The sequence below is a fragment of the Lactuca saligna genome, chromosome 1 (assembly GCF_052625555.1).
Source record: "Lactuca saligna cultivar CGN05327 chromosome 1, ASM5262555v1, whole genome shotgun sequence".
NCBI classification, from domain to species: domain Eukaryota; kingdom Viridiplantae; phylum Streptophyta; class Magnoliopsida; order Asterales; family Asteraceae; genus Lactuca; species Lactuca saligna.
In genome coordinates, this window is record NC_136417.1 from 57,335,786 (window position 1) to 57,363,457 (window position 27,672).

The 27,672-nt window shown below is 33.8% G+C and overlaps 2 protein-coding genes and 1 pseudogene across 5 annotated transcripts; 1 reads left to right on the forward strand and 2 right to left on the reverse strand.

Annotated features, from left to right (window-relative positions):
• Positions 1 to 3,302: 3,302 nt before the first annotated feature.
• Positions 3,303 to 5,399, forward strand: LOC145036809 (GATA transcription factor 11-like). 2 transcript variants are annotated; one of them, XM_078985299.1, is made up of 3 exons: positions 3,303 to 3,485; positions 4,349 to 4,612; positions 4,726 to 5,399. In XM_078985299.1, the coding sequence occupies exons 1-3, from the start codon at positions 3,474 to 3,476 to the stop codon at positions 5,305 to 5,307; spliced, it is 858 nt and encodes a 285-aa protein (XP_078841425.1). In that variant the 5' UTR covers positions 3,303 to 3,473; the 3' UTR covers positions 5,308 to 5,399. The 2 variants fall into 2 exon arrangements, with proteins under 2 accessions (XP_078841425.1, XP_078841433.1); XM_078985307.1 differs by having other exon boundaries at positions 3,304 to 3,485; positions 4,391 to 4,612.
• A 3,426-nt stretch (positions 5,400 to 8,825) lies between these two features.
• Positions 8,826 to 9,336, reverse strand: LOC145036838 (ubiquitin-like protein 5 pseudogene; annotated as a pseudogene). The gene is made up of 2 exons (XR_013678551.1): positions 9,019 to 9,336; positions 8,826 to 8,935 (listed from the first exon to the last, which is right to left on the reverse strand). The product of XR_013678551.1 is annotated as a ubiquitin-like protein 5 pseudogene (transcript).
• A 204-nt stretch (positions 9,337 to 9,540) lies between these two features.
• On the reverse strand, positions 9,541 to 14,516 carry LOC145036823 (uncharacterized). Of its 2 annotated transcripts, XM_078985327.1 has the most exons (20): positions 14,411 to 14,516; positions 14,180 to 14,252; positions 13,743 to 13,846; positions 13,496 to 13,582; positions 13,341 to 13,416; positions 13,172 to 13,246; positions 12,994 to 13,047; positions 12,827 to 12,886; positions 12,601 to 12,717; positions 12,426 to 12,520; positions 12,128 to 12,339; positions 11,932 to 12,029; positions 11,755 to 11,858; positions 11,510 to 11,675; positions 11,295 to 11,417; positions 11,127 to 11,209; positions 10,883 to 11,027; positions 10,753 to 10,782; positions 10,613 to 10,683; positions 9,541 to 10,503 (listed from the first exon to the last, which is right to left on the reverse strand). In XM_078985327.1, the coding sequence occupies exons 2-20, from the start codon at positions 14,216 to 14,218 to the stop codon at positions 9,843 to 9,845; spliced, it is 2,400 nt and encodes a 799-aa protein (XP_078841453.1). In that variant the 5' UTR covers positions 14,219 to 14,252; positions 14,411 to 14,516; the 3' UTR covers positions 9,541 to 9,842. The 2 variants fall into 2 exon arrangements, with proteins under 2 accessions (XP_078841453.1, XP_078841443.1); XM_078985317.1 differs by having other exon boundaries at positions 14,180 to 14,469.
• Positions 14,517 to 27,672: the final 13,156 nt, after the last annotated feature.

The window sequence follows — 27,672 nt, forward strand, 5'->3', positions numbered from 1 at the left end:
GTACAGATGAAAGAAAAATGCTCCAAGCTTCCAAATCTTCAAGGTCTTCTAGAGAGCAAAAAGTATTGTGTTCTTCTTAAGTTCTCTCTTTTCAAAAACTCTAGTAAAAAGTGTCAAAATTGGACCCAAAAGTTACCCAAAAGTATTCCACCAACTTTCCACAAATAGAGGCAAAAGGCTAAAATCGGGATTCTTCACAGCACGATCCACACGGACCATTTGTTAATCTACACAGACCACGTGGATGTTGTTGAGTGGGCCATTTGGCCTATTTGATTGGCCTTCTAGTATGCTCCTTTATTTCTTGGTCCAATCCACATTCAAAGGTTCTTGATAGCCCAAATATGCCTTGTAAACTCTTCTAAGATGGTTCATTGGTTCCTTGATCTTCCATAGCTCAAATTCTCTTCACCCCATCATCTTCATTATCCAAAAATTAAGTCCAACATGCTCTCTTGATCATGTTGACAACAAGCCCAATCGCATTACTTCAAGTTCACAAGCAAACCGTAAGCCTCCAAAGGTCCCGCACTCCTTTCATACCTCCATGTCGAATAGTCTTTGGTAATTCCTGCAATTAAGCTCAAAAGACTAGAAAGTACCCGATAAAGGTGAAAAATAACAAAAAGGGAAAAATATGCATAGATATTAACTAAAATGAGATGGAATGAACTAAAAATAAACTAGGAAAAGAAGTAATAAAATGAAGGTATTAGTTACAACGATTTTGGAGACAATTTGTGCGGCTCTCATTTGGTGTTGTGGACATACCAGAATGCTATCGTGTTTGGAAACGAGAAGTATAAGAGATAGTTTTTGTTTGATTTTATAGTTTCGTTTTCTTATAATTGGTTTCGCTATACGAATCATAAAGCTTGTAAAATGTGGATAAAGAATCCCTTCATGAACTAATTGTTTTGTTTTGCTAGCTTGTGCTAGCCTTTTTATATATAATCAGTTGTTAAAAAATAATGACTTGAAAGGGTAATGAACTTTCAACTTTGTTCACATTTAGTAGACCTGGCAAACGTGTCGTGTCGTGTCGTGTCAAAACATTAAACGGGTTGAGAGGTCTTGACTCTAACCCAAATCGTTTAATTAACGTGTTGTGTCATGTCAACGCGTTTATTTTCGTGTCGGGTTTCGAGTTAAGGTTTAGACCTTTTAAATATGGTGTGTCATGTCAGGTTGAAACATTTTAAAAGGTTGGAAAGTAAGAGACGGGAAGGTGAAAATGTAAATTGAAACACCGGAGTCAGGAGGTGGAATAACAAAATTCATAGTAAGTTTAGAAAGCAAAATAGAAAGAGTTATAATTGGGGAGCAAATAGTATAAGTGGTGAGGATGAGTAAAAATAAGTTATTTTGAAAGTTTAAATTTTACTTTAATTCTTGAGTTTGACGCACTACACGTCTATAATATATAATATATTTATAAAAAATATGAAATTTATAGAAATGATATATAATTAAATGGGTCATATTCGATTCATATTCGAGTTGAAGGTTTGACCCTAATCCTACCCGTTTAATTATCGTATCGTGTCAACTCGTTTACATAAACGTGTTGAAATCTCTTACCCAAACCTGTTAATTTCGTGTCGGGCTGGTGTATAGTGTAAGGTTTTTCCAGGTCTAACATTTAGTAGTTGAAACCTTTTTGTGTTTGATTTACCTATGAATTATTTGAAATCATTCATATTTTACCCTTATTACCATCAAAAACCAGCCATAAGGGTAAAATGTGAAAACTTTCAAATAATTTATAGGTAAATCAAGCAAGAAAAAAATTTAGTGATTAAATGTGAGCAAAGTTGAAAATTCTTTATACTTTCAATTTATCATCCTTTATTATGTTACATAAACATATCCACAAGCACTCGTTTCCCCTGCTCTATCTCTTTGGCATTAGCGTTTTTGTCGCCTATGTCATCTAGTTTTTTAACATCCAGTTTCTGGTCATTTGATTTCTTTATGAATAATGATTCTACTTTATGTCAAGCATGTATGTTGACCTCAGTTTCACAACTTATATGATGATAGAAGTTATATCCGTTTTTCATGTTCCATATTTTCCAAAAAGGAAGTTAAAAGATATTACTGAGTATCCAATGTCGATGTTTGGTGACAAAATTTCATTAAAGGATAATAAGACACAAATTTATTTATAAGATGGATACAACAAGATTTATTCATGTTGCTTTTAGTAAATGACATTTGAAATACCATGAAAATTTTAGTTTATTAAGGGTTGTTTGTGGTTGCTTATTTAACTCAATAAACATTTTCTGATAAAAAAAAGGTTTATTAGATTATATGGTGATAATAAAAAAATAAAAAAAAAAAGTGTTCAGATTAGTATAAGTTTTTTTTAATGCTTGGATTAGTTTATATTTTATAGTTATTGTGCGTGAATAAGCCAAGTATTTTTTTTTAAGTAAAGGGGATGTGCCTTTTTAAAAGTATTTATACATTTGATATACATAGTTTTATACTTATTAGATAATAACTAGAAAAGGTAATTCACTTTTAATTTTGTTTATATTTATTTACTAAATTTTTTTAATACTTGATTTATCTATGAATTATTTGAAAACGTTAATATTTTACCTTTATGACCAGTTGTGCTGGTCATAAAGGTAAAATATAAATATTTAAAAATAATTTATAGATAAATCAAGCACAAAAAAATCAATAATCAAATCCTTCCTAATAAATAAAAATAATTTTTTCACTTATCATCTTCTAATGCATTATGTCACAAGCTTTTTTCTTATTATTTTCATTTTATTTATTCTCCACATGTTATTTTATGGTTTTTTTTCATTTGATTAAATTCTACGTATATTTAAATATAATAATAAATATATATTAATTTTATTAATAAATTTTTCTTTTAATTTCAAAATTACTAAATTAAAGTCTTATTAGTTTTATTTGTTTATTTATATAAATTATTTATTTAAATTTAAAAAAAAAAATACATTAATTTTAATAATTTAATATTTTCTATTTTTTTATAAATTCAAACTTTTAAATGTTTAAACTTTAATATTTATTTTTCTTTCTACGTAAGTTCACGAGTCTAACGTTTAGACGTTTAATATGAACAAAAATAAAACTTTTGTATCCTTTCAAGTTATTATATTATTTAAATTTATTTTTATTGTTATATAGTCCACAACTCACACACAATGAAAAAACAAAAATGTTGCTTTTAATGTTTTGGGAGAGTACAAAATTTAATCGGGTACAGTGTGGACCACCATGTGATCCCATGCACCATCACACCTATTTACTCCACCACCTCCATTTCCCCCCTTTCCCTAAACCTAAAAATTTACTTCCACCATCTCCTTCATATTTACACACGCAGACCAACCATCTCTCTCTCTCTCTCTCTCTCTCTCTCTCTCTCTCTCTCTCGTTGTAAATTCTTCAAAACTGCTATGCTGTAAAAACGTAGCTCCGCCATGGACGCACAGGTGAGTTTTCATTTCTCCATTTTCGCTACATTTCTTTCGAATTTCTTCGCGAACTTGAGGTTTCGTTTCTCGATTCTCCAACCGTGTCACTTGTTTCGTTAATCAAGACGGCTGACGAAAGTTAGCGTTTCCACTTTTTTGTTTCTGCAACGCCCCTTTCCCATTTTCTGAGTCGCTGTCGTGTTACTACTCTAGGGCAAAATCAAAACCCGTGTGTGACCCTAAAACCCTTATCACGACGCCGTTTTACGTCATGAATACGAAACTTTCCTTTTTACTTTTAAGTTTTTTGGGGGTATTATTTTATCCTAAGTTTCCATGAATAGATACAGTTTATATTTGTCGAAGAGATAACGTTCGGACAATGCATGCTTGATTTACGGATATTATAATCTTGGCTTGGTTTTGTGTTTGCTTAATTTTAGGGTTTTTGGTTAAATCCCAAGATGGTTAACTTTTATCTCTACTGAAAAATCGGATTGTATTATAAAAAAAGTCATTTGATTTTTTAACACGAGCCCTAAATCAAAGAAACACTTCATTCCATATGTGAAATTATCTATTATTAATCTCGATCTCGATGACGTATAATTACCAATTGATAGCTTACCTTTTCTCACGAGATATACACGAAGTCAAACATGAATTATCCTTGTTTTTTTGACTTTTTCTTGATAATATTGTGCATTGTGCATCAGTTATATAAACCGATTCGTTTCTCCTTCCACAAGTCACATACTTGAAGTAAAATCATACGAATAAGAAACCGAAAAAGAAAAACCAAAAGAAAAAAGAAAAAGATGAATCAACTTTTGGCTCTTCTGATCATCTCTGTTTTCAATTATAATCCGTTTATCATCCAGGATAAGAGTAGAATGTATACGGATGCTGATTATTATCCTCAGGTGTATGATGATGATGATTATTTGGGTGACATTCTTAATATCTTGGATTACCCTGTTGAGACTTTGGAAGGAGACGCTCTTGTTGAAGATTGGGCGGAGAAACTTGGTCCTATCCCGTCGGAGGTTTTCAAAGAGATTCTCCCGCCACCAGTCGGCAATGTCAATGGCGGTGGTGGTGGTGGTGGTGGCTCTGCAGATTCCTTCCCGGAAAGTTGTCTTCTTGTAAGTAATTTCATACCTTTGATTATTTCTGAGGTCTTCTTTTTTTACTTTTTAGTATTTGTTATACTTGAATATTTAATTATTTATATGTTTGTTGACTATTTTATCCTCAGAAAGACACAAAACCTCATCAGCCAATTCTTTATGAAGAAGAAGATTTAACCTTAAAAAAATCAAAACCAAGATCCTTTGAAGCGCCTAGCCCTGATTCAGTTCTTGAACGCAGAATGTCCAGCTCAGCAGGCAAAACAATCTCATTCAGAACCGAAATAGCAATTCCGGTCAGGACTCGAACGAAGCGGGCAAGGTCAACCCTGACCGAGAATCCATGGTCAAAGTCAACTCTACCAATCCCTCTTCAAAAAGTCAAGGAAAAGAAAAAGAGAAGAAATTTTGGTCAACAACAAAATGGTAACAATGAAAACAAGAAATGTAGCCATTGTGAGATAACTAAAACCCCACAATGGAGAGAAGGCCCAATGGGCCCAAAAACACTTTGTAATGCGTGTGGGGTCCGCTACAGATCCGGGCGGCTGTTCCCGGAGTACCGCCCGGCGGCTAGCCCGAGTTTTGTCCCGGCTTTGCATTCAAACTCTCACAGGAAGGTGGTGGAGATGAGGATGAAGGGGGGAGGAGTGAATGATGATTATTTTAAAAAGAAAGTTTGGAGCTCCAATTTAATAGACACTAGTTGATTTTTTGTTAGTTGTTGTTTTTTGAGCTTGTGTAAGACTTAGAAAATTAGATGATTGTTATGATTTTATTAAATAGGTGATCGTTTGTTTGATTTTTGGTTCACAATTTTGGCAAAATGGATATATTGATTCTTTCAATGATGATGAGTGGAGTTGTGCTAGGAGAAATCTAACATTTGGGGTAGGATTTTTTTTAAGTTAAGTGTTTGGTTATATGTTTTATGTGATCCAAAAGATAAAATTACAAGGCTTGAACTTGGTAACAAAAGTACTCAAAAAGTTAAAAACTTGTAAAATCTTTGATAAGAAGTGTTTATATCCTTAGAATGACTTGCATAATGTTTCAAACTAAACTGCATGTGTGTACACTAGAGGCATGTATTTGTATTTGAGCTCTATATTGGTCATATTTAATGCTCCTGTAAATTTCAGTCTATCTAACGTGTTGTAAGTTTCAATCATCTAAAATGCATGACATTAAAATCTCTTTAATATTAGATTATTTTCAATTGGTAAACTTTCTCATATGGATTTTTTCAAACATTAAGGTATGTTTAGCAAAAAATAGCCGGAAGCCGGAGTTGTTTTTATTTGTGTAAATGTATTTGGCTAGGCTACATATTATTTTAAGAACCACTATGTTTGTCAGCGAGTTTTTTGGAGCTTCTAGCTTTTAACTTTAACAAAAAACTCGATATAAACAAAAAAAATTGTTTTGGAGCACGAGTTTTTAGCTTTTTGTTTAAAAAAACAAAACAAAACAAAAAACAACAGGTCTTTTGGAGTGGTTATCACTAACCATAAATATAATGAATGTGATATCACTGTCACCCTATCAACGTACAAAACCATATTAAATTGGTATACTCACAACTAAACATGACTGTCTTTTTTATCTTTTGATTATTATTGTTTTTTTAATTAATTGAAGTAAAGAGAGGTAGAGCATATATATATATATATATATATATATATATATATATATATATATATATATATATATATATATATATATATATATATATATATATATATATATATATATATATATATATAAAAAAGTGGGTATGGTGTAGTGGTGACTATATTTCACCCGGAGTATATTGTGGTGCTTCCATATTTCACCACATTATCATAGGATGACATTCACATCCCATCATATTGCTACATTTGTGGTTAGTGGTGATCATTTTAAAAAGTTTAAAAATTACTTTAATGTAGTATTTAAGAAAAACTCAGAAAAAATATATATTAAGCTTTTCTTAATCAATTTGCAAAATTGCCATTAATTTTAGATTCTTGCCCTTTTATGTAATTTTACACACATCAAAAGTTTTATGTTATTTTTATCAAATACTTGTATAACATATTAAAGTTATTGATTCTAGCTACTAACTATCATTTAGTTTTGTTAAACACACCTAGTAATTTTCTTACAATAGCCATGTATGATACTTAAAGTTTATTTTGGATTTAAAAAAAAAAAAAAAACTTTATGTTCTAAAATAAAAACTTTAGGTTGTGTTTGGAGTAAACCGAATTTATTGCAATATAGTCTTTGATGAGGCGATTAAACTAGTTTATTAAATTCTTTTTTTTTAAACCATTTGAGATAATAAATCCATGAGGATTTTTCCATAAAGTGCAAATATACTCTTATATAGTCATTTCCCGCTAAAGTCCTTTTATGTCATCTAGTCTATGCTATCAATAGCGCGCTATAGCAGTGCTATAGCAGCGCTATAATGTTTTGCGATGTTACTGAAACGTTATTTTGAAATAGCGTTTACGAATAACGGTGACGCTATCAGCGGCGCTATTGACCGTGAATCTCGTTAGCGTTATAACAACGTTACACCCACTTTTACAATTTTGTACATATTGGGCTACTTTAACGAAGAAAAAAATGATTGTGGGTTATTTCAGTAATAAATCTTTATTTTCTTAACTAGCCTACTACACTTTTCTCATCTGTTTTTGTACATAGAAACCACGAACAACTTGAGCTGCGATGACATTTTCACACTTTTTAGTTTCTATATTATTATATTAAAATATTATATATAGATTATGTTATATTTTTATATGATTTTTTATGATATTAATTTTATATAGTATTAATAATCTAATATATAAATTTTGTATAAATATATAATATAAATTATACATAATATTATAAAACTGCTATACCACTGCTCTACCACCGCGATAAACACGATTTCAAATAGCGGCACGTGACCACTATTGAAATCTCAATCGCGATAACTACTTAGCATCTAGTTATCAACAAATTTTATTAAACATTATTTTTCAACTAAAATTTAGTTATTTCAGCTAATCTACAAAAAACATCCTTTAATCTCATACTCTCAGATAATATTTATTTTTCTTAAAACTGAGCTTTTCTTTAAACCTAAAAGCTCAAAACTCCAAAGCTCTTAAAAGCGCGTCCATAATCATCGTTCGCAAAAATCTTTTACAAAGGGGGGAAAGCTATTATACTTCCAAAGATACAAATGTTCACCATCAAAAAATTTGTGATCAAAGTTTCAAATACTTTGATTTCCAAAATAAGCAAAATACAAGTATAAACACTTATCTATCTGAAAAAGCAGATAATATCAACTGAAATTACATAATAGGCGATTAAAAGAAATGGTTGCTAGAAAACAACCAGACAGCTCGAGCTACCTACCAAAACCACCCAAAAAGACAACTCAGGCTGTTAGGCAGCTTGAGATGTCACCGAGCATACCCAAACTTCTATTTACTTTACTTTGTTTAATTCTAAAACATGTTTTTCATATGCATTCCATGTCTCAAATTATGTAGTTACTTTTGGGGATCAAACTTGTTTTATATGCAAGTATGCATTGTGTACCCCACATCATCCGGTTTGTATTAAGTCACAATTTAAATCTCCATCTGATACTCTGTGTTAATTCCTATTACACTAACACTAAAATTACCAATAAGTATTTTTACGAATAATAACAAAACAAGAAACTTAAACACCCCTACAAAATTGGTTTACAAAGTAGTTAACTGTCAATCCCAAACAAGTATTACAAAATACAAAGACTGCAAATGTGGTAATGTAAATGAGCTGAGGGAAAGAGAAATATGCAATCAAAACACCACGAGAAAGTTAGAAACAATGTACATACATATTTTGGAAAATTGTCAACTATTTGCAACTCCCTCCATTTTGATTTTCTTATTATTGGATAGATGAATGCTCAGTAACTTCTTATAGCACTCTTGTGACAACTTCTTGTTTCTTTGTTTCTGTTCATCAAATCTCATTTTGATTGCTTTTGGATCTAATCTTACGAGAATATGAATCTCAACCCTGGTTTCATTTTCAACCAGTTTTCATAATTTTGGATGCAAAGTAGGCTAATGCTTTGTTGCCAATTGTTAACGATCAAAAACTTATTCAATCAACATAAAACATAAAATTGACGAACAATAGACGATATATCAGTTATTTGAAGAAGGCAACAGGCACAATCACATGACTAAACCATAATATCATGATCATATTAATGAAAACTCATGTTATCAGTAATACATGATCCAGATCAAACTTACAAAACACCGATTGACGATATCCTCTATCCAAACCCTAAAATTGATAGCGATAAACAAAAATCAGGCCATAAGCAATGTTGATAACAATGAAACTAGTTACGCATAAAGCGTTCTTACATGATTCGATGAAATTTAATTGTAGTAGAGCTCAAGCCCCATCCCATCGTGAATCTCGTAATCCTGGAGAGTGATATGATCCTTATAGATAGTGTACCACTTCTGAATCCTGATCTTATCGGCGCGAGTTCCCGTCTGAGCTGCCACAAGCTTCTTCAGGTCGCCGATTGTGTCATCTTCGTTGCACTTCACTCGAACCTTCTTCCCCAATCTGTCATTCAACACCACCTCGATCATTTTGTTCGATTCAGAGAAAACAAAATCCCCAACCCCAATACGTAATAAACAGATTTTTTTAGAATGAGAAAAAAAACCCAAACTTGTTTGCTTTTATAGGCGCTGGTGATTACTTGGGGAGCACGATTCGAGAAGGTTCCGAGCGTGAGGGGTGGTTTTGAGCGTTTGTTTGTCCACGTGTAACAATTCAGCCCGCTCAAATGTGTGGCTAATTATAATTATAATTTGGATTAAATACAACCATAATTTAAATAAAAATAAACTTTTTCCAACACAACTAGGAAATGTAAATAATGATGTCTTGTAGAATGTAGATGACCAAAAATACAAAAATAATAATACAAAGGGAGGAATATAAACTAATAAAAGTATAAAACCTCCCCATAATCTGTTAAAAGACATATCTAGAAACAACAAAGAGAAAATAACATCCAAAGTAATAATAATCAAGTTGTCAACATCCCAAATTAACCTAACCCAACAACAACTATGTCCATTTTCAACAAAATTATACTTTGTACATCCATCCATCCATCCATCCCCTTTAATACAAAACCTGTCATATCATATCACTATCGCTGTCACTGTCACTCAGAAACAGCAATTTCTTGATCCACCCTCCAATAATTACTATCATTAAACTCCTTCGGGTCACTAACATTCTCTTTCTCGGGCCCACCAGGTACAACTTTCCTCTTCAACGCCCCCGCTTCCCCCACAATCCCTTCCTTAAGCGCTTTATCCATCGCCTTTTCCGACCCGTCCAATTCCAATTCTACCCCTACAAACTCCACATCTTCTTCAAACAACGAAGGCACCGGCGTTGGGGTTGGCGTTGGCGTTGGCATTGGCGTTTCTACTGGTGTTGGAATGTCAACATCAGGGGTATTATTGTAATCTTCTTCAAACGGGTTGACCCCGGACCCAGGAACCGGAACCGGGATTTCAACATTTGACGGCTCTTCCCATCCCACCCATTCGGGCATCGGTCTGTCTGCAAATAAATCTTCGTCGTTTTCTACATAGTCTTCACTGAACGGGTTTGGGCTTCGGGTAGGGGCATTATTGGAATTTTTGATATTGAGAAAATCTTCATCCGCCCCCACCACCACGTCGTCGTGATCCTCATTGGTGGTTGCCGCCCCGTTCAAGTTGATTTCGTCCATTGTTTCCGGTGACGTGGCGGTTGTGTCTCCCCCCATTTTATCGTCTTGGAAAGCAAACCAATTTGAATTTGTAAACAGATTGCTGAAAGGAAAGAAAAAAAAAGATTATTAATTTATTATTATATTAAAATCAATGAAAAATGAAAGTTTGTTGCTATTTATATTTTATAGATGATTCTAGATTCTTTTACCTCCCTTGGTCATCACCCAGTCTCAAGGATGATATCACAACTTCAGCAGATTCATTGTCAAAATAATTCTCCTATACAGTAAAATGTTATAAATATAATATACAAAATTATAATTAACAAATAAATGAAAGATTTAGTACCTCATCATCTCTCCCAAGAGTCCCATGACCCTGATATATAAATAAAGAGTAAATAAAAAGCATAAACATTCGCATTTAAATTTTTTTTAATTTAGAATTTTGAAGACATATATAATATAATATAATATACCTCTTCACCTTCCTCATTGTCATAGACATTATATCTAAATGCTTGGCTTAAATTATTTGCTAAAGCAGTAACATCATAGTCTCTATCATGATGAATGTCATCTTCATCACTATCCCTATTTCTATCATGAATTGAAGTTGGCCTCCTATATATATACATCAAATAAATAAAACATACGATATAATATTTTTATAAAAAAATAAAATACGATGTTATAGAATTATAGAAAGTTAGAAACACACACCCGCAAGCCCATCTGTAAACATTTTCAACCATATTCCGATCCTGTAGAGCTGTAGCTTGCCACTCATTCCATTCGCTACTTTCCTAAATCACAACAAGCATTTAAATACATAATATTTATATTCAAAATAATTATTTACTTACAAATTTATAATAGATAAAAAAACACCTGAATATGCATCTGAATGCGAGTATCAGTGTTTCCCAACTGCATGATTTTATTGGCAATGCGAGTGATGTGTCCTATGTTTCCAACTCTGAGTGGATTTCTTCCGGAAGCCAATGATGTAGGCTGATATATATAATAATAATAATAGAAATTGTTACAGGTTCGTTCAAAAAAATACATTATATGGATTTTTAAAGTAAAGAATAATTAATTACCTGATTAAGTTCTCCAGAAAGGAAGGGATTATTTTCTGTTTGAAGAATCTTGGCAAACAAACCACATCCTTGAAACAGATGATCAATTACAGTATTGTTTGTGCTTTCTAAACAGGAATATATTATACTCTCAATGTGATGATGCAAAGCATTATTAAAAGGGTACCTAGGTAAATTCAACAATTAAAATATGCACCATATATAGAGGTTAATTAATTAGATTTAGATCATGATTAATGGCTTACTCAAAGAAAAGATCAAGAACTCTTTGTATGGTTCCAGAGCTGATCAGCTCCTTTTCTGCAACTTCATTTCCAGTTTTCAATAAAACTGCAATGAACTCCACAATCTGCAAGTAGATATTTATTACTTATGGCTATTAAAAAAGACAAAAAAATATTATTAAAAAAAAAAAAATTAACCTTTAACCGATGCTTTCCTAGAGGAGGCTTCAATTGGCCATATGTAGTTGGCAAGACTTTTTCATCAAGTGACACGTTTAACAACTTCAACAAGTCACCTGAAAATTTTGACATGTCATCAAAAAAGCAAATGTTAGTTGAAAATAATTAGCACATGTTTTCTGTAAAGCATGAAAAAAATATGCACAAAACTCACTGAGTTGAGGCAACATTGCTCCTACAGTTTCTTGATTGACTTGAACAGGTGACTCATATACATGATGACCACGAAAAGAATAAAATGGAGGTGAAGGAAATGATCTTTTTGGATCCAATAAAGATATGCATACAGACAATGAGCTCACAAGTCCAGATTTTGAATGTGAATCATCCAATTCCAATGCATGACCAAAAATCCTTGAAACAAAACTGGGAGAGATAAAAACATTAAAAACAATATATAGTCATTAAACAGAAATTATAATATAATATATTAGAGGAATGAAGATATTAACCTTGAGGTAGAAAGTTTAGAGGCGAGAGGAGATGATGTGTTTCTAGTTATAGCACATAAAGTTTCTGCTGCATTTGAATGTACTTCAGGAGAACTCTGTTGTCATTATTTAGATATAAACAATCAATATTAATACATATATTGAAATTTGAATATGAAATTGTAATTGTACTCACTGATGGACTTAATTTATCCACAATCATCTCCAACAGATTGCTATCTGTTAACCATTGCATCACATCCACAGAATCAGGATACATATGATCATCAGCTCCAACAAGTCTTACCAAGACCTGTGTTTAGAAAAAGGAACAGAGTAATCATTTATTTTTAAGTTATAGAAATCATAAAGCTCAAAGTAAAAGTGTAAAACAGTTAATGTTGGATAGAAAATTTACTAACCTCCATGATTGATGTAATTCCAATCAAATCAACTAGCTGTTGGAAAACATTTTGATGCGCCTGTTGACATATAGAATAATTAGTTAAATGTGAAGTGTGATGATCAAAAAAGATATATTCAAGAATGAAAGTAGAAGCTGGAATGTCAAGAAGATAAGTTTACTCACTTGAACATAATTCATAAGTGGAACTGTCTTCCGCAACATGAGGCATATCACAACCTATGACAAAGAAGAAAATATGTCAACCAATAGTTACCCAAAATGCCCTTTCTCCAATTGATCTTTACAGTAGATGATAATACTTATATTCAATGCAAGAAGCACCTTGCTTTAAAGAACATACCTTGCTGAAGTACCCAGCCAACAAGGCACTATGGGAACGGGTTGGCTCCAGGAATGAGAAAAGTAGATCCATTAGCTGCAAGTTTTGGGTTTGAAGAAGGAAATCATGTGAGAGAATGTAATGAAGCATGTATTTATGTAACGACATCATATAAATAAAACTCAGAAACCTCTTCTTCTTCCACTAAAGTTTTGAAGATCACATCAATTTCACATGTAAAGATCTCACAAGCAATGAAAGGGAACCTAAACATGTACAATAAGTTATTAGACATAACCATCTTTGATCCAAATATATATTGTATACAACAAGACAATGGATTACTTGAAAATTCGTTTGCTATCAGCATCCGCTTGAGGCTCCTCTGTGATATATCGAAGTAATTGTTCAACTTGGACTCTGTCACGCAAGCTGAAAACAGGGATTTTCTTTAAGTATTCATGACATAGATTCTTGTCATCTTATTTGCAATTTAATAGATGGAAATATCACAACTGTGGGAAGTATTAGCTCATTTAGATGGTGGAGGAAAGAAGATGAGTCTAAATTACTAGCATAAAAGTGGAATTACAAGTTGATGAGGCGACTATTCAAAGCTTTGCATTCTTGGATGACATCTTCCTCGTCCAAGAGCTCTTCCAATGTGAAACTTTCTTTGTCCAAGATAGACTCAATCTGAACATATGACAAAAACTCAGTGATCATAAATAACGTAAGTTATTAAATGAAACTTAATCATTATTACTTCGATGCTTAACTATATGAAATGAAGTGGTACTTCTTTCATAGAGTTAATCACCTTAGCTTTAAGCTCTAACGAGTCCAATAACTCACCAAGGCATATTTATTAGTCAATAAACATAATAACAAGATCTATTCGAAAGGAAGAATAGAAGACGACTAACACAAATCACAACAAACACAACACTTGGTAATTGACAAATTTCAGATTAAATTTCAACAACTTGTGTGCAAATAAAAACAAATCGTGTTGTTCTTCTAACTTACCGGTGACGAAGCAGAGATAGCTGTAAGATGCCAAAACATGTTGAATTGTAACTGGATTTAGATCTGCAAAACCCTAGATGGGTAAAAGAGATGACGGAAACTAGAGATTAACGATTGGCCACTTGGAATAATTGAAGCAAAAGAGAACAATAACCCTAATTTTTGGATTTTTAGATGAAAAACAGTGAAATCGATAAATTTGAGAGAGATGAGCTCCAAAAAATTTCTCACAATGAGCCAAGAGAGATACGAGGGTTGTGCGAACGGGGCAAAGACAGGGGCAGGTTGCAAAAGTACAAAAAGGTCCTGATACTGATAGGCATTAACAACCCTGCGTGTATTGGACATTTATGTAATTTTACTGTTGCCCTGTTTCTTATACTAAATATTCTTTTAATTATTATTTTTCTTATTTTATAAGTAAGCATTATACAGATATATTAAGGTTAATGTTTTTTTTAAGAGATATATTAGGGTTAACGTTATTGTAACTCAACTATCGTTTTATATTTTAAAATGTTTTTTATGTTTTTTTTACATCCTAAGGTATAAACTCAACTTCTTTAGTTTTAAAAAATCTTTATTTAGAAAATGAAAAGGTCAGTTGATAACCACTTCCTAGTCAGCAAGTAAGAGTGTCATTACTCATCATCATCCCCTCCTTCCCACTTTATTCTTTGCTACAACTCTCCTTTCCCGACTAAAACCGCTTATCACTACCATCACCGACTGAATTGTTCTAATCTTTTAGCAACGCATATGTTACTAACGAAAAACAATCTGATTTTCGATACACAAGACCACGGTGTCAGTCTCAGTCAACAAAACCTTATAGTTCAATCTAATATGAATCCATGTTACACGGTAAGTGAAAGAAAGATCTTGCAAAAAAAGTTCAGTCCAATATGAAAACATGTATTTTGTTATCAGTTAACCGGTTGGTGTTCCCAACCCAGAATCGGTGTTCCAAATCGCCATTCCAATCTTCAATCAATGTGAATCAAGATATGATTAGAGCAATTTTAAATCGGTGAATATTCTGATCCGAGTCACGTTCTACAAGCGTTGGTAATAGAATCAACATTAACTATGATCCACTATCATCTAAGATATAAACACTGTTTGTATCCCTATTTAAGTGCATTAACTCCTAGGGTTGCCTCATTTGGCAATCTCCACCCTCTGAGATCTTATCCCACCCAAACCCCGGCATCCATATGTGTAACGCCTTGTCTAGAATCGTTTCCCATTTTGGTGTAGTGATTAGGGATTGGGTATTAGCGGGCTTAGGACCCTTGAAGAATTGAGATTAGACTCATAGGGTTGGATAATGTATTTTGGATGATTCGGGTATTCAATTTGTGTTTTGGAGTCAAAGTGTATTTCGGTAATTTGTCAGCTTGGGCTTTTATGGAAATCGAAGGTTTGTTCGGGGTATCGTAAGGCAGGTATGGATTGATTAAAGTGTAGGGCTTCTCGTTACATTTTCATGTATATAAGGATCGTCATAATCAGATTTATAATGACAAAGTTATGGCCTTTATAGTTCAAAAGAAACTTGAACACAATAAATCACAACATCAACAGTTCTTATTTATTAAGAACCAGAAGGTTTTCAAGTATACTTACATAACAAAACCTCTCTACAAATCACTCCTCTCATTACATAAAAACCTCACTACAGAAACTATCTAATCTACTCTCATACAACTATGTGAATCAAAAATAAGAACCGAAGTAAGAACAAGACTCTAAGAACAGATGAAGATGAGATGAACTAAGTAGAAGATAGATTCGTATATCTCTCACTCTCTCATACATAATCAATATATATGACATACAGACTATACGGGTTATCAAGTATCCATATAGACCCGCGTGTTACACCATTTTAATATACTTACAATTTCGGTCCAATACTTCCACAAAATGTTCAAGATATATCCTCCTGCACAAAACAATAATACATACAAGCAATATATATAAACAAGTGAATAACCACTTAATAACAAAAGGATACTTAGAAATGATATAATTATAAGTTTGTAATATTAACTCCTTATAATTCAACACCCCTCCTCAAACTTATAATTCAAATAAGTTCAACACTTATTCTGAAATGGATCAACAAGACCCAAACCTTTACAAATCCATTCATGCTGAGCAACCCCCAAAGGTTTAGTAAAAATATCTTCCAGATTAAAATCTGAACTCACCTTATGAACTTCAATTATCCCTTTTGATACCTTATCTCTTATGAAATGAGTATCAACATCAAAATGTTTTGTTTTCTCATGAAAAACTGGATTATGTACAAGTTTTATTGCTGACTCATTGTCACAGAAAATTGAAACATGAGTCAAATCTTTTAATCCAACATCAAACAATATTTTTAAAATCCACATAATTTCACAAGAAATAACACCAAGTGCTCTATATTCTGATTCAGTAGACGATCTAGAAACAGTTTCTTGTTTCTTACTTTTCCAGGAAACAATAGAATTTCCAAGAAATACAACATACCCTGTAACTGATCTTCTCGATACTAAACACTTAGCCCAATCAGCATCAACAAAACTTTTTAGATTTAAATTTCCTTTTGTAATTGAAAAACCCCTTCCAGGATTTAACTTCAAATATCTAAGTAATCTTATAGCCACATTAAAATGAGACTTTCTTGGAGAATGCATAAACTGACTCAATACTTGAACAGCATATGAAATATATGAACGAGTAATAGTCAAATAAATGAGTTTTCCAACCAACTTTTGAAAAAGAACAATATTTTGTACCAATGTATCATTAACATCAATTCCTTCTCCTCTAATCACAACATTACAGTCTAAAGGAGTCTTCACAGGTTAACAACCTAACATTCCAAACTCATGTAATAATCCCATACAATATTTTCTCTGACTTAAACAAACACCTTTATTAATGTCTATTACTTCAATTCCCAAAAAATATTTTAATTTTCCCAAATCTTTGATTAAAAATTTAGATTTTAAAAAATCTTTGACTTTATTGATTTCTTTATCACAATTACCACTCAAAATTATGTCATCAACATACACAGGTAATATGACAATATTACCATTAGAAGCTTTTATGAATAATGAGAAATCATTCACACTCTGAATAAAACCAAACTCAAGTAAAAAACCACATAATTTTTCATTCCACTTCCTGGGAGCCTATTTTAATCCATATAATGATTTTAACAACTTACAAACTTTGTTACTATTATTTTTATTATTGTAACCAAGTGGTAATGTCATATAAACATCCTCATCGAATTCACCATAAAGAAATGCATTATTTATGTCCAGTTGAAACAAATTCCAATCAAAATTAATTGCAAGAAAAATAACAATTCTGATACAAACCATTTTATTTTATTTAAAAAAACATTATTACAAGATATACCTGCCATATTAGCATTAGCATATACACCTTATGACAACTCTTTTTCATGAAGAAGAGACATCAACTTTGTGTATTGATCACTTGTTAAAAAATGATGACCAGACTTATCAGAAGAAACAACTGAAGCATTGGCATTAGTACTTTCAATAACATGAGAAGAAGTACTAGTCACAGCTGATGACTTATTAAACTCAAACTTGGGTTTAAAATCCTTAGGATACCTAATAAGCTTATAACATTTCTCAATAGTGTGACCCTTTATCCCATAATTCTTACATATTAAATTCTGATTTCTACCTTTAAATTTCTTGTTATCAGTAATTTTACCAGCAAAGGCAGAAGAATTTTGAATTTTAGTGGATAACACAGAAACACTTCCATGTTTCTGATTAGACTCTTCTCTAGAAACAATTGAAAAGGCAGTTTTAACATCAGGTAAAGGTTCCATTATAAGAATATGACTTTTAACTGGGTTATATGAATCATCAAGACCATTGAGAAATTGCATAAGTTTCATAAGCTTTGAATGATTTTTAGTATGAGTAGCTGCTTCACAAGTGCAATCTGGATACTTTGTTAAGCCATCAAACTCTTTCCATAAACCATCCAACTTATTAAAATAATCTGAAACAGACATACTGCCTTGTGTGAGACCATTAATTTGTTGATGAATGTTAAAGACAACAGAACCATCAACCTTAAAATAAGTTTCACAAAGTTCATTCCAAACATCTAAAGCAAACTCAGAACAAGCATGTCCAATGTAAATAGATTTAGAAAGTGAGTTAAGAATCCAAGAACATACAATAGCATTAACTATGTCCCACTTTAAAGATTTAACAGCATCCTAATTATCTTTTAATTATGTACCTTCTATAAACCCTTGTTTGTTCCTGGCTTTAAGACCTCTAGTCATTGAACTTTTCCAAACCCTAAAGTTTTTAGTACCAAGCAATTTGAAACTTATAGTAGTTGTCACAGAATGATCTGATGGATGCAAATAAAGTGGATCATCAAAATCAACAACATCACTTTTACTAGATGATTCTGGTGGTGTATCATCAAACAAATAACCAATAAAGAAATCAAATATGTTCAGAGAACCAAACTAAAAAAAACAATCACACTTTCTACAACAGTTCCTAGAATCTCAGACAAAAAAAACTATGATCAGAAGGAAAAAACTGATCTATCATGAGTTAAAGGACAAGAAAAGCGTGCGGAACTTACAGTGATCCTCAAAAACAAGCTCTGCAAGCAGCAATGTAGTTCCGATGATTCTGAAACACAGATTCACCGCTGAAAACTGAACCGGGCATTCAAATGCCAGAACCAACCTGATTTAGTACCTTGTTTGCACAGTCTTAATGTTGACCGTCGAGATATCGTTGATCGTTAAGATTAACGCAATGTTAACCCTAAACGTTTACTACTATCTTGAACGTTTACGCTTAAGACATGACAAGAGAACAACCAGATTGATGATTTCTTCACGTTTTTTACGATCTAAACAGATCCAAACAAACACTAGATCTATTTTCAGATCTAATGAACACCAGCTGTTAACAACCTGAATCAGAATCAGATCTAGAACGAAGATATAAAACCCTAACTCAAACTAAGCTAAATGACCTGAAACCCTAACTCGATCTAGACGACAACAGATCACGAATCAACGTAACCTCACTCTGATACCATCAAAAGAAACTTGAACATAAGAAATCACAACATCAACAATTCTTATTTATTAAGAACCAGAAGGTTTTCAAGTATACTTACATAAAAAAAAACCTCTCTACAAATCACTCTTCTCATTACATAAAAACCTCACTACAGAAACTCTCATCTAATCTACTCTCATACAACTATGTGAATCAAAAATAAGAACCGAAGTAAGAACAAGAATCTAAGAACAGATGAATATGAGATGAACTGAGTAGAAGATAGATTCGTATATCTCTCACTCTCTCATACATAATCAATATATATGACATACAGACTATACGGGTTATCAAGTATCCATATAAACCGGCGTGTTACACCATTTTAATATACTTACAATTTCAATCCAATACTTCCACAAAATGTTCAAGATATATCCTCCTGCACAAAAAAATAATACATACAAGCAATATATATATATATATATATATATATATATATATATATATATATATAAACAAATGAATAACCAATTAATAACAAAAGGACACTTAGAAAGGATATAATTATAAGTTTGTAATATTAACTCCTTATAATCCAACAATAGTACTTAAGGGTTTAAGATGGAACCCTAGTACCATGGGATACTGATGTGAAGGGTCTTATGTTGGGCGTAATGTTGTGTACGCTTAGCGTATTACGAGGGTATGGTCAGGGGTTCGAGACCTCGTACGTCGCAGGCGTACGAGGGAAAAATGGAAACCCTAATTCTTGGAGTTGTGCCCTATATGATTGATGGGTTTTGAGCATTACAACATTCATATGGTGCACATGAAACCCTAATTGTATTAGATCTATGTTTTTCTCAAGTTATACATGCATAATAATTTTCCAAAGCAAAACCCTAATCTAGCATACATATTTTTTGGATTCAATGAATAAACTAATACCTTTCTTGTTGATTGCTTGATCTTGACCTTCAAGAGCTTAGTGCATCAATTGTTACATCTCTAATAGAGTCACAAAAACCACTATCAACGAGGAAGAAGGATAAAGGTTATGGAGCTTCATAATTTTCGACCAAAGGGTTCTTCTAAGAATGAATAGCCGAAAACTGTAACCTAGGGGTTCCTTATATAGCTGAATTGCTAGGGTTTTCAACTGGAAACCCTAATTTCTCTTACTTAGGCCCTAAGCAACATATGGACCCCCATATGGCAAGCCTTTAACGAAAACTCTATGGGATCCCCGTAGATTTTTTCCCATCCTATACCAATAGAATCCATCAGCCCAAACTACAACTATCACTGATTTACACAATCAGTCCCTGTTCATTTAATTAGTCTTTTTTTATCAGTAAATTAATTCCAAATTAATTTCTGATCAATACTAATTAAATAATATGATTTCTCAATGAATATATTATTCTTATAATATATTAATAAATCATTAATTAACCGCTTTCTCCAAAAATCATCCTATCATATTACTATAGTGAAGGCAACCTAAAATGACCATGCTACTATCGGATCAAATACATACCAATTATAGTTATGGGCTTAGATACCTAATCCAACAGTCTCCCACTTAGATAAGTCTAATAACTATAACTACAAGTATGACTTTAAAATCCGATTAGCAATCGTAGCTCTCAAAAGACGCTGTCGAACTTCGACCTAGTCAATGACGTGTCCTTTAGATAAGGGATCATATAATCCTCCGTTCTGCAATATATCATGTGGACAAAGACATGGAACATAATCATTCTCAATGTCCAAAATTTTGTTTCCTGACTTCTGATTTGTCTGACATAGAACTTAATTGAACACATCAAGTTAGTCCTGACCGGGCCCGGCACATAAGTCAACACAAAATCATCGAGGGGCCCAAGATATCGCTTTTACCCTCTTAGGATAAAAGGAACAAATAAAATTTGACTTATATGTTTGTACTATTTACTCATCAAATCATAAACAACAGCATGTTTTATAACATCAAGTTACTAATGTGTTTACGCATTATTAATGCACAACCAACTCGTAAACAACAACTCATGTATCTCGGTTTAAAGATTATACGATATTATCATCTCACAATCACTCGTGATAAATTCCATGAAGTGATTCATATGAGTGTGGGTTTAATCCAATACTCAAATCTTATTTCAAGAGTACTCATGGATGTTACAACAAACCTTTGTTATGTCTAAGCATTTCGATAATCTACAAACCAATTCATGACAGTCTAACCTCATAACTTACTCCCAAAGTATGATCGACTGTGGATAATTTGAATAATCTAATTATTCTGGAAGTAAAACATGCAAAGTGAAACAATAGTAAACAATTGACACAAGATAGTTATTTATAAATAATTATCCATTAATTAATCATCAAATGTCAAATACATTTAACTATTACAAGTTTCTAAACATCTATCTAATCACTAAAACTAATATCGTCATTCAGACTAATGTTCTTCGCATGTTGTAAGTGCTTAACTCTGCTCAGACCCTTTGTGAGGGGATCTACTAGGTTCTATTATGACGATACCCTCTTAACCATGATGAGTCATTCTTCTACCCGATGTCTGATGAAGTGATATTTTTTGTCGATATGTCAAGATTTGTCATGATCCCTTGGTTCCTTTGTCAAGGCAATCGTTCCTTCGTTATCACAGAAAATCTCCATAGACTCCTTTATGGCTGGTACAACTCCAAGGTCTCCAGTGAAGTTCTTCAATCATATTGTCTCCTTCGACGCTTCGCTCGCTTCTATGTACTCTGATTCGCACGTTGAACCAGTCACAATCTCCTTCTTGGAACTTTTCCAAGTAACTGCTCCTCCATTTAGGGTAAACACCCAGCCCGACTGAGAGCATATGTTATCTCTGTCGGTCTGAAATTTGTCATCACTATACCCTGTCACTCTCAAGTCATCACTCCCCCCAACCAAGGTTCTAAAAGGCGTGAGGCGTGGCGTAGCGGCAAGTCCAAGCCTCAAGCTTAACGAGTTATGGCGAGCCATGACATTTTTTAAGGCGTGATGTAAGGCGGCGATTTTTTAACAATTTATAATTATATTACCGCATAAATATAAATTTATATCAAATATACCTAGTTTTTAGAAGTGTTATATCAACAACTAATAACAAAAAGTTAATAAAAAACACAATACTTGTATGTTCGATTAGAAAAGGTATAAAAAGAGCAAAAAAAACGTGTCTCAAATGAAAAAACACGCACCATAACACGCCATGGCACGCCAGATCACGCCTTGCCACGCGTCACACCTAACAGCAACATTATGAAGCTTTTCGTAACGGCGAAGCCGCGCCTCACGCCATGGTGCACCTTTTAGAACACTGCCCCCAACTATAAGGACCCAATCCTTAGTCTTTCGCAGGTACTTAAGAATGTTCTTCACTGTTGTCCAGTAAGCTCTACCTAGGTTCCCTTGATAAACGGTAAAACATGCTTAACGAAAAAGCCACATCAGGGTGAGTACATGTCATAGCGTACATGATCAAACCAACGGCGGAATCATATGGCACTCGACTCATTTTCGCTATCTCAGCATCGGTACTCGGACTCTGAGTCTTACTCAGCTTGGTATTACTCTGGATTGGCAATTCCTCTTTCTTGGAATTCTCCATACTAAAATGTTTCAGCACCTTGTCCAAGTAGGTACTCTGACTAAGTCCTATCAGTCTTTTACTCCTATTTCTCAAAATCCCTATTCCCAGAATATAAGCAGTTTCCCCTAAATCCTTCATAGCGAAACACTTACCAAGTCAGGACTTAACCTCCTGCAAGGTTGGGATGTCATTTCCTATGAGTAGTATGTCATCAACATAGAAAATTAGAAAGCTAATTATACTCCCACTAGCCTTGACATACACACAGGACTCATCCTCGCTTCTCGAAATCCAAACTCTTTAACTTTCTCATCGAAACAAAGATTCCATCTGCGAGATGATTGTTTTAATCCATAAATGAATTTCTCAAGCTTGCACACTATATTGGGGTATCTAACATCCACAAAACCTTTTGGATGGCACATGTAAACATCTTCAATTAGCTTCCCATTAAGAAAAATGGTTTTGACATCCATCTGCCAAATTTCATAATCATGAAACACAACGATTGCCAACAAAACCCTAATAGACTTGATCTTGGTTACCAGTGAGAAGGTATCATCATAGTCAACCCCCGGGGTTTGATTAAAGCCCTTCGCAACCAATTGTGCCTTGAACGTGTGCAATTTCCCATCCATGTTAGTCTTTTTCTTGAAGATTCACTTACACCTGACTGTCTTACGACCCCGTATATTGACAACCAAGTTCCAAACTTGATTGTCATGCATGGACTGAATCTCGTTGTCTATTGCCTCCTACCACTTTGCAAACTCTGGGCCCATCATGACTTCCTTATAGTTGTTAGGTTCATCCAAATTTATCAGTGTACTATCACTGATAAACGTATCACCTTCAGCTGTTATATGGAAACCATACAATACAGGTGGAACACTAACTCTACTGGAACATCTTAGAGGTAAGGACTCGTCAACTGGTTCAAGAGGAATCTCTTCCTCAGGTTGAATGCTAGTGTTAGAGGTTCCTTCATCACTTGACTCTTGAAGCTCTTCAAGATCAATTTGTCTCCCATTGTCCTCTTGGCATATAAGTTCTCTTTCATAGAAAACCCCTCTCCTTGCTACGAAGACCACGTTGTCACTAGGTCTATAGAAGAGATATACAAAGGATTTTTTATGGGTATCCAATGAAAATACACTGCTCACATCGAGGTTCAAGCTTGTCATGAGTCTCACGTCTTACGAAAGTCTCACAACCCCAAACCTTGATATGTGTCAACGAGGGAACTTTCTTTGTCCACGTCTCATGAGACGTTTTGGAAACCTTCTTAACTGAGACTAGATTAAGGATATGGACAACAATCTCTAAGGCATACCCCTAAAATGAGATAGGTAACAAAGCTCTACTCATCATGGAACGAACCATGTCCAACAAGGTTCAATTGTGCCTCTCAACCACACCATTGAGTTGCGGTATCCTAGGTAGCGTCAATTGTGAAACAATTCCACATTCCTTTAGATAGTCGTGGAACTCGATACTAAGATACTCACCACCCTTATTGTATCTATGCATCTTTATCTTACTGCCCAATTAATTCTCCACTTCTTGCTTAAACTCTTTGAAGTTTTCAAAGGTTTACGACTTGTGCTTGATTAAGTAGATATATCCATATCTGCTATAATCGTCAGTAAAAGACACATAAAAGCGGTTAGCATCCCTTGTGACGGATCTGAAGGGATTACACACATTTGTGTGTATGATATCCAACAATCCCTCGCCTCTTTCACAAGTACCAGTGAAAGGTGATTTAGTCATCTTTCCACACAAACAAGATTCGCACGTGTCATCTGACTTTAGGTCAAATGACTCCAAGACTCCATCCTTTTGGAGTTGGGCTATGCACTTCTTGTTGATATGTCCAAGACAACAATGCCACAAGTATGCCTTGTCGAAACCATTAGATGAATCGATATGCAACACATTATTTCCTAAGTTATCTACAACCATAACAATTTCATATACACCATTACAAGTCAATGCTTCAAAATAAAAAGTACCATTATGGAAAGCATTAATAGAACCAATTTCATTGTTAAATGAATATCTAAAACATTATCTGTACAAACCATGAAAATAAATAATATTCCACGTCATCTCTGACAAGTAGCAACAATCATTCAATTCCAATCCTAACCCACTATTAAGCACTAAAGAGTAAATCTCGATCTTGGTGATAGGCGACGATTTCCTATTCCCCATTATCCGGTTCATAATCTCATGCTCCACATCCCTACTTCTTTTTAGCCCCTGCAAATCAAAACAAATGTGAAAACCACATCCTATATCAAGGAGCCAAGAATTAGCATGTGATGAGTTATTAGATTGAATAGTATAAATACATGCGAAGGTGGGCTTTATCTTCCCATTCTTGATATCCTGCAAGTATTTAGAGCAACTTCGTTTCCAATGCCCCTTGCCGTGATAGTAGAAGTGCGTTGCTTCCTTTGGATTGGATAAGGGAGTGGCAGAACCGTTTTTCTTTGGATCCATTTGAGGTAGATCCATCATGAGACTTTCCGTTATGGTTCTTCAAGGTAGCTTTCATCTTCTTCCCTTTTCCATGTCGTATGGCAAGGACTGGGGCAGCAACAGTAGGGGTGGACTCAACCACTTTGCCTTTTAGTCCACTTTGAGCAGTTCTCAACAAACTTTGATGTTTTCTCAATGGGACTTACTCCTTGTTCATATGATAAGTCATCTTGAACTAAGCATAAAAAGGAGGTAAAGTGTGGAGAATGATATCAATCTCCAACTCTTTGTCTAAGTTGACATTCAACTTTAGCAAACTGATCCACTTACCGTTGCATCATTTACAAGTGGCTCATGATGGACTCTCCATCTTTCAGATTGGTTGTGATTAACGAGGAAGCAGTATCGCACCTTTCTTTACGCGCACTTTGATGGTGCTTTTCCATCAAATCTTGGCATATCTCGTAAGGCCAGTATGTAACGGTCGTAGATCCGGGCTAGTCAAATTAGAGACGATAAGCATCAAAAATGACTTTTTGATGGAAGATTATTTAGAAGGATTAATCTTAACCAAGTTATAGTATATTTCACATGGTTTTCGTGCATATAAAGAACGCCAAAATCCGAGTTATAACGAACAAGTTATCACCTGTCGAAGTTTCGCGACATAACCGACATGACCCAACGCGACCCAACGCGACGTAAATAGTGAATTTAAGGTAGATAGATATCTATCCTTAGTGATCTAAACGAGAGTCGAATATTTCTTTGATAGTACTCCAACGATAAAAAGACAGACAAAAATGGAGTTCAGATGAAGGAGATATGAATTTCGAATGGAGTTTTCCTGTCCCGGCCTACTAAAGATAATATATAAGTAATATACTTATAATATATTAAAATAAAATCAAAATTAGCCAATGGAGTCTAAACGAGAGTTGTATACCATAATCTCACCTTCGCGTCGATAGAAAGAACATCGAAAACGGAGTTCGTATGCGAAAGTTATGAATTTCTGAAGTTCGGGGCGCGAACCCAAAGCTGTGTCAGAGACCACGACGTGGCAAGCGGTGCCACGATGTGGCAAGTCTTCTGACACCTCTGGGAGTCCCCCAGATGCAACTTGTGATGACGCATGCAATGACATTCAAGCCCATGACGTGGGAGAAGTGCCCACGACGTGGAAAATGAGAAAACAGCCATATAAATAAATTTGAAGGGGCAGCCGTTTGTGGTTGCCAAATCTCTCTTCTCTCTCCCATACTACATCATTTTACGTGCAATTTTAACCCCCCAAAGCCCCGATATCAACCCCAAGACCCGAAGGGAGTCCCGAAGTCCGAAGATCCCGAGAAGAAAAGAGTTTCTGAGCCGAAGCTCTGCCCGCGAGAAACACGGTGTGTGAAGTGATCCCGGCTTCACCGAAGAATACTACTTCTACAAGTCGTAGTGTTGTCCGATCATCTTCTGATCAAGTGAGTGTATAGTCACTTTCATCTTACACATAGATATGAAGTATTTTATTAAATATGTGTTATGTGTATATATATTGTTGTTTATACGTGTGAGTGTGTAGTTACCTTCTTCTAACACATAAATATTAAGTATTTGCTACGAAATACGTGCTATGTGTATAATATAAAGTTGTTTATATGTGTGAGTGCATAGTCTCTTTCATAAACACGATATTAATACAAGTATTGTTTGAATGTATTAAGTATATGTTTTGGGTGAGTGTGTAGTCACTCTCTTCTAACACATAAATATTAAGTATTTGCTATGAAATACATGCTATGTGTTTATATGTAACAACCCGTCATTTCAGGTCATTAAAGATCGAGTCTTGTAACCTCTTTGAAAAAGGGATTGGAATATCATCGAAAAATGAAGTATTCAAATGCTCTATTTGGAGTACGCGATGTAGTAAATATCGTCTTAAGGTTTCCAAGCATATAAAGAACACTAAAATCCGAGTTATAACAAAGAAGTTATGACCATTCTAAGTTTTCCGACAAAAACCGGCGATACGAAATTACGTAAAAACGCAAAGTTTCAATAAAATACTTTTTGACCTTAGGCGTCTAAATGAAAGTCATAGATGTCGTTAAACTACAAAAGTACATAAAAAGAATGCCCAAAACGGACATCGTATGAAAAAGTTATGAATTTTTAACGAATTTTCTTACCCCGACCTTTTAAAAAAATAAATAATAAAAATAATTTTGGAATTTGCCGACAGAATCTAAACGAAAGTTGTAGATCTTAGTCTCACCTACGCGTGT